The sequence below is a fragment of the Ornithorhynchus anatinus genome, chromosome 9 (assembly GCF_004115215.2).
Source record: "Ornithorhynchus anatinus isolate Pmale09 chromosome 9, mOrnAna1.pri.v4, whole genome shotgun sequence".
In the NCBI taxonomy this organism is placed as follows: Eukaryota; Metazoa; Chordata; class Mammalia; order Monotremata; family Ornithorhynchidae; genus Ornithorhynchus; species Ornithorhynchus anatinus.
The window spans coordinates 36,945,591-36,963,159 of record NC_041736.1 but is presented as its reverse complement, the minus strand read 5'-3'; the positions used below and the strand labels follow the sequence as shown (position 1 = coordinate 36,963,159).

General features: G+C 38.5%; 2 protein-coding genes across 7 annotated transcripts in view; one reads left to right on the top strand and one right to left on the bottom strand.

Annotated features, from left to right (window-relative positions):
• The window catches only part of RUNX2 (RUNX family transcription factor 2), a 308,136-nt gene that overhangs the window by 19,914 nt on the left and 270,653 nt on the right, over nt 1-17,569 (top strand). The gene's annotated exons all lie outside the window — the stretch shown is intronic.
• SUPT3H (SPT3 homolog, SAGA and STAGA complex component) overlaps nt 1-17,569 on the bottom strand; it is a 389,952-nt gene that overhangs the window by 351,128 nt on the left and 21,255 nt on the right. For all 3 annotated transcript variants that reach the window (XM_039913023.1, XM_029071799.2, XM_039913024.1), the window contains one exon: nt 16,232-16,335. In XM_039913023.1, the coding sequence (XP_039768957.1) occupies nt 16,232-16,335 (104 nt within the window). The remainder of the gene's footprint in view (nt 1-16,231; nt 16,336-17,569) is intronic.

Below are 17,569 nucleotides of genomic sequence, written 5' to 3'. Positions count from 1 at the left end.
AGCAGAGCAGGGATTAGAACCTATGATCTACTAAATCCCAGGTCCGTGCTCTATCCACTACATCATGCGTAATAAGCACTCAAAAAATACCTTTGATTGTCTGGCACATCGGAAGTGCTTAACAAATACCACTGTTTTAAAAAAGAGAAACGTGCCCTATGGAAAACTGCCACCACAGTACAAACACCTTGACCAACGCCACTTGCATGTACACAACATTCTTCTTCTGACACCACAACATGCTCAGACATAAGTGACTTGGAAGAAAGTTGGGTCTATGAAAGCAGAAGCATTTGTGGTCTTAATATTTAATATAAGCTTCCTAAACTTCCTAACTTCCTACACACACACACACACACACATCCGCACAGCCAGGTCAGGGGAGCCTAACTATAAAAAAAAAAATTGAAGGGAGAGAACTGAACCACAGTGCCAGGGAAGGGAAATGGAGGCAGGCAAAGCTTAGCTATGAAATAGTGTTAACAGAAATGAAAAATGGAAATAAATACAACAGCCATAAAAAACCCATGTGCTCACATACCAAGGCCTTAAGGAATGCAATAGTATGCCAACAGAAATCAGACAATGTGTTTTAGAGAAACTTCAACATGCTCATTTCTCATTCTACTAATTCTTCTTTTCATACGGGTGTGCGTTTGTGAGGAATAAGATGCTTATGTGCTCTCGGTCTGGTGAAATAAACAGAAGAGATAGAGATTACTTGTAGGAAAAAAAGAAAGCATTGATAAATGTGGAAAGTGGATGCCAAATTTAGAGACTCTTAACTACTTATGACGGAGGTAAAATACAAATCTAGAACTTTCATATAGATGACCTGCAGCTGCTCCTGCTTAACTCTTTAGGTGCCAAAATGAAGGAAGAGGGACCAAGCACAAATTCAAGTTCCCTGTTCCTTGAAAAAAGACTCAATCCAGGCAATTTTAATCTGGAAGTTTGAAAGCAATTAGGTAACAGTTATAAACTGCTGGGGAATATAAAGCAATAGTACATGTAAATATTTATTTTAATGATAAAAACATTTTCAATATTTTACATCCCCTTTCTTATGAATACTGACTTCTGAAAACCCCGGCCTTCCCAAAAACAAATTTTTAGACCGACTGAACTTGATTGAACTGTTTTGACAATGTACAGTACCCAGACTGAGTAAAAACCAGCATCATCTTTAATTAGAACGTATGCTTCATAGCAATATTGACTACTAATACAGCATCCACTAACGCCACGCCAGACATTACTAAAACAAGTAACTGCAGATAACAATGATGCAAGCAGACTCATCTTAAAGACTGAAGAGATATGAGAGCAGGCACGTCCATAATTATGCTCACATTTCTAATTGTGCTGAATTTTCAGATTCATTCTTCCAGCACTGACGTACTACCTTACCTATGAAGAGTTGCGCAAATAGGCAAAAAAATAAATTAAAAGTATGAGGGCTAGCACTCGTGTTTGCGTTGACAACTACTTCAGAAATTTTAGCATCTATGTCTGATTGATTTTATAAAGCAGCTTTTGAAATAGAATTTAGACAAGAATGTTGTCAAGCCAGAAAGTTGCAGCTAAGCTGAAGGCTTCCAAAGTTGTTGTCAAACCCTTCATATCAAGTGTACTTCTTTAGCTTAGTTTTAAGATTCTTGTAGAAATACCGATATTTAAACCTACTAGTAGCTACTATTGAAAGTAGCAGTAGTGGCATTTTCCGCTTTCCCAGATGAGGAAAGTAGGATGGAGAAGTTAGGTGACTTGTCCCAGGTCACACATTAGCCAAGTGGCAGAACAGGGATTAGAACCCAGGTCGTCCTCCTCTCAGGCCCGTGACCTACCCACCATGAAGCAGCACGGTAGTGGATACAGCATGGGCCTGGAAGTCAGAAGGCGATGGGTTCTAACCTCAGCTCCGCTACTTGTCTGCTGTGTGACCTTGGGCAAGCCACTTCACTTCTCTGTGCCTCAGGTCCCTCGTGTAAAATGGGGACTGAGACTGTGAGCTCCACGTGGGAGAAGGGATTGTGTCCAACCCGATTTGCTCGTCTACACTCCAGCGCTTAGTACAGTGCCTTGCACATAAATACCATAATCATTATTATTCCTGTGCTGAACTTCCATAAGAAGGGCTGTGTTGGTAATTTCATACTCTTTGTTTCATTCCATTAGACTTTAAACTCAGTGGGGATGGACACCCCATTTATGACCTCCCTCAACGGCAAGAACTTTCACCAAGTAAGGAACCCTGAGTTCGACAAAGGCACAGTATGCTTTGATTAGTCTACATAGATCTATTTCTTCTTGGGTTGTTAATAAAAACTAGGCAACACAACATTACACTTCATCACACCAAACAGCTCTCTTAGAATAAGAGCTTCATAAGGAACCAGAGACAGGGATGCGAAAGAGAAAGTAGCGCCAAGTATTACAGACACTGTGCCTGACAACACCAGAGGCGGCCTTTTTGTGTGCACAAAGTGGCTGGGACTTTGATCCAAGTCAAACGTGTGTGTGAGGGTGTGGGCATGTGAGTGATATACAACCACATGCACACTCCAACTCAGTTTCTATAGCCTGCCAGTCTCTTTGTAACCTTAAAGATGCTCCAGACCTAAAAACCTTAAACATTAGGTAATATTTCTCTACATCTGCAATGAAGTTTATATTTCCCCCTCTAAAATGGAAGCTCATTGTGGGCAGGGAACGTTACCTACCACCTCTGTTATTTTGTACTCTCCCAAGCACTTAGCACAATACTCTGCGCACAGTAGGTGCTCAAAAAATACGACTGTTTTGCAGGGTATAGGCCAGCAATTTATAATTGTTTCCACACAATCTGTGGAATACTTTCTTTTAAACTAGCCATTAAAAAAAAACTCTCAAAAGCTCAGAAAACAAGTGTCCATCCAAGTGAAGCTCCTTCATTTGTTTCCACTGGCACTGCTTAAACTCTTCCATGGGCCTTCACCACCTCGGCCATTCAGACTGCCATAGAGTCGCCACGAGCAACGGCAGTGGCAGCCGAACCCAGCTCCCACAACAGTCTGCTATCTTGCCCCTGACTCCATTCTACCAACAGGAACTGGGAAGGGGAGGAAGGGCAACATGTGGGGACGTGAGACCAGTGCCTTGTCGGACTTAATCGCAATGGTAACGTTAGTAAAGCTCGTGGACAGAGAATGTGTCTGTTATCTGGTAATATTGTACTCTCCCAAGCGCTCACTGCAGGGCTCTGCACACAGTAGGGCTGAGGATCTAGAAGGCTCGATCCGGCGGGTCACAGACTTGGGGGACCAAAGCCGGGGGGACTTCTACAGCTTAAAGTCCTAAGGTTGCCTTGGTGTCGCACGTGTTGCTATTGTAGTTTGCTGTGGCTTCCCTGCAGCAATTGAATTGAATGCTGGTGACAGGATGTACAGATCAAATAGTGCGTAACATAGCTCCAGACTTTTCGCACTGAGGTGGTTTAGAACTGGGGATGTCTGTACTTTTGCCGCCAAAACGCAATATGAAAGAAAATAGAAAGGTCTTCACAATTTTAAAATACCTTTTTAAAATTCAAATGACTACCAAAATGTAAACTATTATTTCCGCTCCAGTGTTGGAGAAAAGGTGTTATTAGATAGGAATTTCCAGACTACTGAAAAGTTATTGCATAATGCTGGTAGGCAGCCAGCTACTTACAATAGATTATAATCAACACAACATAACATCACCCACAGGGGCAAAAATGCTGCTCATTGACAAATTCCAAGTATTACTGTGAATCATTTGAATCATTAAATCACCTATTTGGAATATTATTTGACATCGCAGAGTTGATAATACCATATTCTCTCCCAGGTTTCTGCATACCTTGGCACTTGTTGCTGTTCTGACAGTTAATAGTATTTCCTTCTCTAGGATTCTATTACTGCTTCTGAATTACCAATCTTCTAGCAGAGGCGAATGAAACCAAAGTAACCCATTTTAGAAGTCCCCTAGGTATCCTTCATGGCAAAATAAGGACTACCTTGTGTAGCAATAATTGTATTTGTGCAAATATTCTTCAATATTAGGATTTGTTGTTGTTGTTTACTAAGAGATGGCTCTAGATTGAAAACCTGGGCAGCGTTTTTTCCTCATTTTCGTTTTTTTAACGTGGGGAAGAGAGTAGACAGAACAACTCAAATTTTGCATTAATAATCTGTATATGGAACTACAAAGAGCAATGGTACCTTTTAACAGAACAAAAAATGGAATTGAAGATTAGCAAATGGAAAAAAAAGTCACAGTAGGTTTTAGTTGATGACATAACAGTAGCAGCAGTAGTAACCCCATGTATTCTGGGCAACACCCTGTACTAAACACTTGGGAAAGTAAAACAGAGCAAGAGAACTGGTTCCTAACCACAGAGTTTAACACCACTTTTCTTTAACACATGGAAAATATTCCAAAGAACAAGATCTCTTTACTCGATTCAAACCATGATATTATTTATATTAATGCCTGTCTCCCCCTCCAGACTGTAAGCTCGCTTTGTACAGAGAACATTTCTACCAAGTCTGTTGCATTGTACTCTCCAAGCACTTAGTATACTGCTCTGCACAGAGTAAGCGTTCAATCAATATCACCAACTGACTGGTGCAGAGTACTGTACTGGACACTTACGAGGACACAATTAGAGTCCAAGCATTGACATTGTCAGTCACCCAGAAGATACTCCTCCGCTTTGATCCCTTTTTATCTTTTAAAAATTCTTGCATCATTGGCTACCGTGAGGCCTAGGTAGCACAATTCAGTGGCATTACTAACAAAGCTCCTTGGATATGTGTTGGATCTGTCAGTCTTCCTCAGGCTAGACTTAAATTCAGAGGACATGGCTTACTCAAAAAAGCAATTTACAGTCCCTTGCCCTTCTTCTTGGGGGTGTGATTCCACAGCACAGTCGTCAGGATATTAGAACTTCTCATAATGCTCTTTCCCCCTCTGAACTCAAAAAAATGTCTCAAAGGATTGGAACCACATTTTGGCACCAGCTTCCGGAGCCCTTCTTCCATAAGCATGACTGTTTGAAATAGCCATAGCCTTAATAAGGATGAACCTAGCATATAAACATTTTGGTGATCTTTACTGTTACTATTATTGTTATTACGGTATTTAAATCTTAGTATACATCAAGCACTGATCTGAACACTGGTCTAGATACAAGTTAATTAGGCTTGACACAGTCCCTGTCCCACAAGAGTCTTACAGCTCAGGAAGGAGGGGGAACAGGTATCTAACCTTACTTTAGAGTTGAGGAAACTGAGGCAGAGAGGGGTGAAGTGACTTGCCCAAGGTCACAGAGCAGACTAGCGTCAGCACTGCGATGAGAACTCAGGTCTTCTGACTTCCAGGACTTGGTCTTTCCACTACAGGAAAGGGATCAGAAAGATCTTTCGATTCCACGTTGGACCAAAAGGCCTCTGGCTAGGATTTTGCAAGTAATAGAAAGTGTGACCCCACAGTATTTTCCAAAGTCGGTTCACTAACCTCTATTCTTGAAGATGTTCATTTAATGTTGAAACATTAACAGTTATTGAATTGGAGGGAGAGAAGAGAAATAATCAGATTGTTTAAATTGAATTAACGATCCATATGTGCCTACTTTTCATTTGGAGCATGTCGGCAAACTTCGGGGGGAGACTGAAGTTGGATGGCTTTATAGTAGCCACAACCTCTTCCCTTGGACACCAAAAAGTCCATAAAATTCTCCTGACCGGCCCCAGCTAACAAGGCAAGGGGGAGAGGAGCCTCAGTTGACCAGCACCAAGAGGAGGGACAAGCTACTTACCATCCTTCAAAGTGGGCCAAACTAGAGAGTGGCCTCCCCGTCCCCCTCACAAGATTATACCATGGTAAAAATGGAGTTACTTGCCATAATTTCTCATTTTCACTTACTTCTGTGAATTGTATCTGCATGGGAAATGTTTCTTCGAAAATATCACTAAAAGGACACTAAGAGTTACGTGTTCATATTCATAAAAAATCAAAACATCCTTGTTTCGCTTTGGGTATCAAAATCCAGGACTAATTCAAAACTCTAAAAATATGCTAATTTTGGTTTTGAGGAGAGGACTGTTTAGAGAAGAGAGAAGACTATCATTTCCACAAGAGATAAACAAAAACCTACTCCAGCTGCCAGTTACCCTAGGAAATTCCACTCCGAATAGGGTGGGGGGGGAAGGAACTCCTACCCCCTAAAAATGAAAAATGACATTTTAAACAGACTCAAACCTTTCAGAGATCACATTTCAAAATATACATTAATTCTGGTGATGACAGCAGAGATATTAACTGTTCATCACACACACAAATGTGTTAAATTATCTTCAAAAAATGTGGGAGAATTAGGATGGATTCATATATCAACTTAAAGTCCATTTTGGCAATGAAAATGCTACCGAAGGCTTAATTTTTTGTTAATGAAGTGCTGGGGACTTGGGTAGGATTTAACTATAATTCTTAAAAAATGATTTGGGGGCAGGAGGGTAGATACTGGATTTAAATACATAAAGCCCCCAAAATCCCTACTCTATTCACAGGTGGGGTGGATAAACTACTCTAAATATCCCTTGAGATGCCTGTCATTAGTCCACGTCTCATAACTACACAGAACGTTGGACAATTACTCTCCAGTCCTTAAGTTTCATCTGAATTTTGATGTCATATTGATTCCATCCTGTGTCAGTCTCCCAAAGACATGCTGGCCTTCTTGATTTGATTTTCTAATTCTAAAACACATATCACTGGACAATACACAGAACACTAAGTGACAGCATCCACCCTATCACCAGTGGAGAGCCTTGTTTCTGAAAAGGTTTTCTGGGTACAGGCTAATAAAGAGCCTGTCAGCCAATTATCTGTCCATTTTGTTTTGCTGTTTCTGTAAAGTGATTGAGAATCATCAACTTTTTTGAATCTGTCCTCTACGTCACTTCTACTAGTGTCCGACTAAGTATTTCCTACAATATTCAGTCTGTTGAATTGGAGGTTTGCTGGAAGAAGGATCAACTTCCAGGTATTTCATTGCTTATGATGAACAAGGTCTACCAACCCTGATATACTGTATTCTCCCAAGTGCTTATTACAGTGCTCTGCACACAGAAAGCACTCAGTAACTACAATTGATTGATTACTGCCAGACCTAACCGCTGCCCATTTGGTGATGGGGAAAGGGCCATGTCCGGCTCTCACGATTCTGACTCTGACAACTATATTACTGTACAGGAGTCTATGTATCTTGATAAACTTCTCAGGTTTCCAAACTTTGCCAATGGTTGCCACTGAATAAGGGTCAGGAACCTCCTTTTTAAACCCCTAATTGCATGTTCCCAAGCACCTAGAAAGTTTTCTGCAAACACAATAATTGCAAAAACACTTTTAATGATGGGGCTAATGATAGCCTTGCCTGCTTAAACTGACAGATACTTTGGGTAGCTCTCCAAACAATGTAGAATTGTTATTTTTTTAAACTTCTCATATAGGACCTGCAGCAAAAATTACATTTGCTGTGTCCCATTACACATGATCTAAAATTCAATTTAATCCTGGCAGCCCTGGCTTAACAATATTCATTAGACAATCCAGGAGAATGCTGGACCTAGATCTAGCTAGCAATGGCTACCAGTGAGATTCCACTCGATCAACAAAATTTATTGAGTGCCTGGTGGGTGCTAATCGCTGATCTAAGCATCTTGAAGAGTAAAACAGAAGACAGACATGCGTTCCCCACCCTCAAGAAGTTTACAATCTCCCGGAGGCAGACAAAACTAGTTTATAAAGGGCACAGGAGGAAGAACACAGACATAGCAGGAATTGTATTTTTGGATCAAAACAGATAAATAATTGAACTGAATGTACAAATTTATAATACATGATATATTTAAGAATATATTTCATTATAAATACATGAATAGCAGTGATGATGTCTTACTTCTTTGTTTTTCCAAGTGGGTAGGTTTGAAACTTAACCCTTAGTGAGTGCATGATAAATAATATGTAAGATGTGAATGACGCTGGTGATACGGACATATGTGGTAAGGGTAGGCATCAATTCTAAGGGCACTTAGGGTGCTTGGCGTAACAGACTGAGGTGTTGTGAATTATCCAGGATGGGTTCTGGGAATACATGGGATTGTAGGAGGGCTTTGAAAATGAGGAGAGCTGTGGTCTGGGGGACCTGTGGGGCAGAGAGAATCCCGTCAGTAACATTTATCAGCACGTGAGCCACTAGGATGAGGATCAAAATGCCATAATGATAGCACATGCAAACATTGAACACTGCTGACAAAAAGAGGCACTGCAGCATGTTGTGAGCTCAAAAGCCCCTCTAGGCATAGGAACAATCCCATTTGACACTAGGCTGGAGAAGAACAGACCAAAAACAGTTTGCAATACGAGGGCACCAAATGAGAACAAGAGCAGAAACAAAGCAGTTCAGGCTGCCTTGTCTGAGGAAAATTCCAATACAAACACTGGCCCCATGATTCTTTAAAGTTACTTTTTTCCCCAAATGTAATCAATATAAAAAAAACAAAACTCAAACAACATGCCATTTTCAACTGATGTTTTCCCAGTATTTTAGAACGGCAATCACTCAAAATTATGCATGTACCTACTTTTCTAGCACCTTCCAATAGACTTCCCTTGAACATGTGCCACTGCAATCTTGTGATCTGACATAACTTTTAACTGGATTACTTTAAAATGGTCATCTGCAAATTTTAGACTTTCCTCCAAATTACCAAAATTTAATCACACACTGCTGCATGGGATTTTAAATCAGCCAATTTAACAAAACTCCAATCTAGAACGCAAGTTCTTTATGGATAATTGCCTAGGGTCCTCCAATAAAAATTTAGCCTGAAGTTGAAAATCCAAAGTGTAGATTTCCAATAAATAGTAAGCCGCATTATTATTTAAGATGAGGCAGAAGAATAGGGTTAAAAAGGTTGAGTAGGTAGAAAGGTTGCAATAAATGACATGTAGTTGACTTTTCACTCTCAACCCATACATAAAAATTAGATTTTCCAACTAGTTATTAATGAGATGAGATAACTATTTGGAATCTGTCCTTTACCCTGTTCTGAAGTTCTCTAACTTTGCAGAGGAGTCAAGGGAAGGGGAATGGTAATATATTCTCAATCTCACTCAGGAAAAACTTAATTCTCTGTGATAGTAGATGATCCCCATTACACAGAAAAGCAAGGAAAATATTTAGTGGTTTTCACATAGACAAATACAGTACTTTCAAGACGAAATAAATTTTTGGCAAGTTATAGTACCCACGACATAATGAGTAGCAAATCATATTTATAAGAAAAACAACAATCAGCGGTATCCTTTGAGTGTTTTCTTTGTAAACAGCATTGTACTAAGTGCTTGGGAAAATACAACAGAGGTGGTAGAAAGGATTCCTACTCTTGAGCAGCTTAAAATATAGTGGGGGAGACAGAAATTAATACACGTCACTGGTAAGGGAAGCAACCAGGTATAAGGATATGTGCATAAATGCTGTAGGGGTGAGGGTGAGGTATCAAAGGGCTGTGGTGGCACAGAAGGGAGGGAGTATAAGGTAGGGAAATGAGGTTCGTCAGGGAAGGCTTCTTGTAGGAGATACGATTTAGTAAGGCTTTAAAGATGGGGAGAGAGGTGGCCTGACATTCATTCAATTGTATTTACTGAACGCTTCCTATGTGCAGTGCACTGTATTAAACATTTGGGAAAGTACAATACAATAATAAACAGTGACATTTCCTGCCCACAAGGAGCTCACAGTCTCAGGAGCGGGAAGTGACAGATATGTACATAAGTGCTCTGGGGCTGGGAGTGGGGAAGAGCAAAGGGAGCAAGTCAGGGCGACACAGAAGCGAGTGGGAGATGAGACAGATCTCATCTCAGGGACTGGGGACAGATATGGAGGGAGGGAATTCCAGGCAGGAGGGAGGACCTGAGAAAGGGGGCCACAGTTAGAGAGGCAAGTTTGAGGCATAGTAAGCAGGTTGATGTTAGAGGAGTGAAGGGTGCAAGCTGGACTGAAGCGGGAGAAGATCGAGGTTAAGTAGAATGACGAGAATTAACTGCATGACAAAGCCATTGGTCAGGAGTGTCGGTCTGTTGGCAAAATGTTAACTATCATTAAATCTGACAATACCCTACACCGATTATGAAGTAATCATTCAATGATAGAAAAGGCAACGTGTCAGGGATGCCGACTGAAGAAACAAATGTTTACTAATTTTAAAAAATGCTACAGTCTATTATTAATTTTAATTCCTAAAAAATAATGATTTGAAGAACTAAAGTCAATAAAACATATAGCAATCAAGAGATATGGCAGGGTATTACGCTTTTTCCATTAACTTAAACAAGAGACTGTGCTATTTACAAGTCTTGATAAATACTGAGGTTTAGAACATAAGGACTTAGAATTTACCTACCCAGAGTAAGCAGGTAAAGATAAAAGGGAAAGGGAAAAAATTCAGTGAGAAAGTGAAGAATAAAGCTGGAAATGAAGTGCAGGAAAAGGACATATACGAACGTAAGAATTGAGTGGTATCCTAATTTCATAAAAACAAAATCCAAAGCACAGAAAGCTTGAAAGGTCTTGCTCAAAAGTAGGGATCAATATTAAAACATACCTACTTCAACATCAAATGATAGCAAGTATGCATCAATTTATGAGTTTCATCATCTGCTCCTGCTGCCACTGTAGGAATCCTCAGCACATTCATATGGTCAGATATAAATCAAGCTTTTTCACACACATCTAATTCAACATTGGAGGACCTTAATTTACTAGCCACTGCAAATCCTAAATTTCACCCTAAGGGGATTTAAGACAAGAGGGCAGAGAACTACTTGGATTTCTGTGATTTGTCATATTTGGAGGGAGTCAAATCAAAATATTCAGTTTATATTATTGTATTTTAAGTTTACTTTAATGTAGGGATCATTATGTAAGACTAGCAGTCAAAATATTAATGCTAACATCTTTTTAAAACATGAATTTATATTGCAAAAAAAGCAGCATTGAGCCAACGGTGTAAACCAGGTATTCTGGGGCTATGAAATTGTGAGTTTCCTGAAATTTGTTAAACGTATACCCAGTTCTGTGCCATAAAGTTTGCATTCTTGCAGACCCGAATTAAGGAACATGTGCTCTAACACTTACTCCCCATGTCCAATGTCATGTGCTTGACCATAACTGTTTCTTCTGACACCGCATCGTGCTGATCCAGACAAACATGCCTTGTCAGAACATTCGCTAATTCTACCATCACGATCTAGCCAAAACTCCTTGCGAAAGAATGAGTTCTGGCAAAAATGAGTTTACATATACACTGAAATACAGCTTTAAAGCAGAGGGCAACAAATCTGGGGTTCATGAATAGCTAGGCTTTAGCCTCCACCTTAAATGATATAAAACAAACCCACGAACGGAATGGTAGCCTTGTCCAAAGCTACCTATCAACAATGAACCTATCAACAATGATATCTAAAAGCTCCAAAAAATTCAACTCAGTAGTTCGCTAGAAGCAGATGAAAATAACGGATGTTTGGGTCAGAAGTAAAATGTAATATAGTGGTAAATTAGTTTAAATGTTTACGAGATCAAATATCCAAAAGCTGCAAGCCCCTGAAAATAATAAAAGCTATGCGTGTCCACGTTAAATTACACTGCAATATCTTTTACATATGTGTTTGTGTGTGGCCTTCAGCAGCTTACTATGCTACCCTGGCTTGTGCGTGATTCTAAAACCAAGGAATGGTCTTTAATACTCTGCTCTAACTATACTTCAAAAACATTTATTTATACATAATTTTCTTCCAAAGCAAATAGCATGAATTTCAGTTAGCCCAAACATTATGCCACACCTAACCATTTTTTAAGAGTGAAACCTCCAACCCAGAAAACTGTTATTCAATTTGACTGAGCTTTATACCTAAAGCCCTTAAATGCAGCAGAGGACACACAGCATTCATATAGCTGATACAGCCCAGTGCCCTACAGAAGTCATGTGTGCTTTTCATCAACAAAAATTATTTTTAAGCACCTACTTTGAGCAGAATCTAGGTTCTTGGAGATACGCAGATCAAATAATTAACCCAGCATCTTGCCTCCAAGACCCTAAGTAACTGCACAAATGATCAAAATATGGAGAAAAACAATGCAGAGCTATAGGAGGAATTCTTGAACTCAAAGAAATTGCATCAGTTCAGAACTATACTATATTAGCCCTCAGCCTAGGCTAGCTCAGAAACCCCTTGAGCTTCCTTTAACTTTTTTAAGGATAAGGTAAAAATTCTTCCAATAAGTAAATTACTTACAGATTGGAGATCAGGCTTTTGAAGAGATGTTTTTCTTTTTCAGTCCTACTCGAGCACTATTTAGCACAGCTCTGCTCACACACAATAAATGGTACCTTACAGATTTGAGAGACCTATTCTGCCACCCCTAAAGCCTGATCTGAATTATCTGGGCCTTTAGCATTTTCCTTTAAAAAGATGAACAATTAGTCTTCCCCCTACCTTATTTTCAAAATGTTTGTGATAGTCATCACAAGATTCTACCAAAGTTAAGTACATACCATTCCTACCATTCCTCTAATTCTAAAGGGACCACAGTATTTCAAGGGGATTGCAAAATGGTTTTTCAGTTTAAGCATTCCTGCAGTACAGATTTCAGTGCTCGATTTTCCCCAAACGTTCCTTTCTCCCCAAAAGGCATAATTCCTCAGTGTTACTTTTTTGCCAGCTAGTCAACATTTCTGATGAAGACATAAACACTCTTCACTATTATGGGAACAGGCTTGTTTGAAAAATTATAAAAATGTTCCAGCTTTTCCAATAATATACTCTTCACTTCCCATTTCTTGAATAACCTCCTATTATAACTTCAAGGGAGAATTCTTAACTTCTTCACTGTGGAGCCCGTGAATAAAATTGTATTTTATGTCAAAGCCCAAAAGAGTGGCAGTTTTATCAATGCCAAAAGAAACAGTCATTTTTCAACCTATGGTCCACTCTTGGCATTGATCCCTCTTTAACAACTGGATAATTCTTTTCTTCCACAAATAAAATAGCCATCTTCTTACAAACTGACCGACGTGGGATTCACTCTGTCCTTATTCTTACATTTGAGACTTTTGGGGGGGGGGGGGGAGGGGTGTGTGTGTGTGGTCGGGGGGATGAAAAACATTAACATCAGACTATACTGAATTGAAAAACTAGTAAAAGTGGCAACTCAATTAGGTCTGAAACAGAAGGAAAATGTCCATTTCTTCCACGCATAGAGCCAAAAATAACTTTCTGAATGACATTAGTAGGGAAAGGCTTAAAGCTTTTAATAAGGAAAAAGGGGGATAGAATAAAAAATATATACTGTCAAGTCCTCAAAACTGGCACCAAAAGACCCTAAACAAAAACTAGGAAAACAGCAGCCTTTCAACAGCCACACCTTCTTTCCTTTAACACAAAGCTTTCAAATATCCTCCCACTTCAACCAGCTGGGGTGGTAAATAGGAAGTTATATCCCATTGACCATGATCAAGGAAACTGAGTTAAAGGAGGATGGAATTGCTTCACTTCACAAACTGCTCCACAGTACATCAATCATTAAAATTTTTAAATGGCCACAAATAATATTTTAAATTCTTAAGACTAAAACCACTAAGCCGAACGGAGTAAGCACACTCTATGAGGGTCTTCAATCAAAAGCATTTAAATGTCTAAACCCTTCAAAACACCCTCATTAAAAGTAAACCCGCATACCTTACTACAGTTACGGGATTTCCATCATCGGTTCTGATTTTTTTTAAATGGGCTTCATTTATTCCAATCATCTCTCTTATAGGAGGAGAGTTGAAAATATAAACTAATTAAGAAAAGCAGACTAAGGTTCCAGTTCACCCTCTGGCACTCTAGGATCCCAAACCTGAACCTCCTAACCAAATTTTGCTAAACTCACTTCCTTTAAAAGCATTACAGGGCATAACGACACTCCCTGAGCACATTCTAGGAAGATCCCAAAAAGAGGAAAGGAAAAAAAAAGACAAATTTGTACACGCCGCTCTAAATCAAGTCAAATAACTTTTTTCAAACATCTTATTAGTCATTTAAATAACAAAAAGATCCTCATATAACAACTTTCAGTCCATTTAATTCCTATTATCCAAATATTCAAACACAAACTGTCATGGTAATTTTGATATTTATTTAAAGAGGCATATTTTATTTATGAATCTAATAGAAACAAAGAAGTCCAGAAGCCATTCAGACCATTTGAATTTCTCTTGGGAATTCCTTCATCCTTTACCAAAAAAGACACAAATTTCAATACAAAATAATTATGTATCTTTGAGTTTGGCATGCCAAAAAAATCTCTCTTTCCATTGCCTTCAGCAGCTCTTTTTATTTGCCATTATTCCACAAACAGCAAGAGTGAACTTTGTTTCCCTGTAAAATTCTAGAAGGTCCAATACTCTGTTCCAGGACAGAATTATACAATTACTAAAATTATTCCCAAATGTTTGTAGGATTAAAAAAAAGGAAGTCCTAAAGACTTGTAGCACAAAGTTGTAGGGTTTTTTTTTTATGAAATTTCCCAAATTTCCCAAAAGAGAAAACCCAATTTCTAAAAGGATGATGTGTACTAACAGAATCTAATTGTGGTATTTAAGCACTTACTATGTGCCAAGCACTGTACTAAGTGCTGGGGTAGATGCAAGCAAATCAAGTTGGAAACAGTCCCTGTCCCACTTGGGGGCACAGTCTTAGTCCCCATTTTACAGACGAGGTAACTGAGGCACAGAGAAATTCAGTGACTTGGCCAAGGTCACACAGCAGATGTATGGAGAAGTTGGGAGTAGAATCCAAGTCCTTCTAACTCCCAAGCCCATGTTCTATCCCCTAGACCATACTGCTTCTCAGAAATCTGTTTAAAGTCTTTTAAATGGACTATGTGCTTTTGTATTTTTTCCAATAATATTCTTGAAATATTTTATTAATTAGAACAGAGGCCCTGGTGCTGAAGACACCTTCCTGGAATTCATATCTGTAGTTTTCATCTATGATGGCTTCGACCACTTTTTTAATGATTGCTAAAAATAATCCAAAAGCTTTCAAATTGAGAGAACTTGAAATTCAGAGAGGCTTATAATTATAATAATGGTGATATTTGTCAACTGTTTATTATACGGAAGGATTGTACTACATATCCAGCAATGAGGGATTTTTTTCCATTAGTTTTTATGATTGATTCAGCTAGTACTTGGGGGGCTGTTTTCTTTATTGATTTTTCATAAACGCAATACTACCAGCAACAAAAACCTTCCAGGAATACAAGAACTATAAACTCCGTGCATTTCCCAACAACTTGACAACTTTCTTCAAATTCATTTTTAAGTTAACAAAGGAATCCAAGTATTTTGAAGACAGATTACCACCCCTATCTTGTATCTCCACCCACACAGATATTTGAGTTTCCAGTCTTATTACAACACAGATATTTTGGAAAAAAAAATCTTTTTAAAATTATAACCCTTTAGATGAAAATACAAAATCTACTGGTCTAAACATACTAATAAAGCTGATATCAACCAGCCATAATTACTGAACACTGTATGTACTATATTGAGCACTCTACGTTAGAGCACTGGGTTAAGTGCTTGGAAGAATACAGTACAACACAGACATTCCCTGCCCACAATGAGCTTACAGTCTAGAGGGGGAGAGATATTAATATAAATAAATTACGGATATGTAAATAAGTGCCCTGGGGCTTGGGGGACAGGGTTGGGTAAAGGGAGAAAATCAAGGTGCTGCAGAACTAAGTGGGAGAAAAAGAAATGAGAGTTTAGTCAGGGAAGGCCTCCTGGAGGAGATGCGCCTCCAATAATGCTCTGAAGGAATGTAACAGTCTATCAGCTATGAAGAGGGAGAGCACTCCAGGCCAAAACAGTACAGTTCATTTATTCGGACACTGGAACACAGTTAAAATTCTTTAAGGTACAGCTTGTCATCTTTTTGAAAAGCAAACCATATATTTCAATCAGTTTACCATTTACCTGTTTATGTAAATTCTGTAGTTCATAGTTGCTAAATTTCTTCTGTTAAGTTTTGGAAAGGCATTTATAAATAAGTATCTTAATGTTAAGCGGAGTGAATAATACTAATAATAATAATGATGAATACTTACATCATGCTCTGCAGTTCAGGAACAAAGCTTGTTGATTTCCCTGACAGTCTTCCACTACTTGAAGTGGGTACAGTTGACATTGGACTTGCTGCAGTATTATTCATCTGAATGAAAGAAAAAAATAAAATCTGCATTATACATTTTTAAGTAAAGTGTGCTCCCAAGTGTTTAGTACAGTGTTTTGCAGACAGTAAGTGCTCAATAAATACAATTGAATGAATTCAGGTGTGGTTTTAAACATCTAGCCTAGTGCTACGTTCCCTGGGATAACTGTCTTCATCACGAAAATCATTATTTATACAAATTGAAAAAAAAACATTTTTCTAACATTTACTACCACGGTCACAACACATTAGGTGATAAATATTTCAGTATTTGTTTTGCATGAGAAAAACGGATATAACTAGTCTGAGCGAGAGTTGAAATTTAAAAAAATTTACCTATGAAAATCTTTCGACATGGAACAGAATTTAATTTGCATCAAACCTACAATCTTTACCTGTTGTAAATATGATCAGCCAACAGTATACATCGGTGATTTCTTTAAAGACTCATTATTAAATTATTTATATCATTATAAAATATGGCATTCCACATAATGGACCATTTTGAAAACTGGCTAAAGCCAATATTACTGATATTTTCAATTTTTGTTTTTTATGAGATTCTCACCTTTGAAACCATTCACCTTTTAATAAAATTGAATAAAGTAAATGAAAAATGTCAGCTATTTTACCAAAGGACCTGTTCCTTTATCGCTTCATTTAACTTTTTCAGCTCTTAAAATGTTAGCATTATACACTGCATGATTGCTAATAAAAATTGCTAGATTGACTAATTTTCCCTAGTGAAGCATATTTAGTGAAATAAGACACTACAGAGATGTTACTACCTAAAAAGAAACAAGACACACAGAAATCAGCATTTTCCCCCGTTTCCCACGTCTACTTAAATTTGTTCAAAACTAGAGAAACTTCATTTAAACATGCTCATATTAATATTATGTAATAATAATAATAGTGTTGTTAGGTGCTTACTCAGTGCCAGGCACTGTACTTAAGCACTGGAGTAGATACTAGTAAACCACGATGGACACAGTCCCTGTCCCATACGGGACTCACCGCTTTAATCCCCATTTTACAGATGAGGTAACAGTCACAGAGAAGTGAAATGACTTGTCCAAGGTCACACAGCAGGCAAGTGGTTGAGCCAGCATTAAAACCCAGGCTGTTCTGACTCCCAGGCTCTATCCACTAGACCATGCTGCTTCATAAAAACCTTTAGTAGTAGAAATATTCATTATATGATGTATTAAGATTATGAGCTTGCTCTTCCATA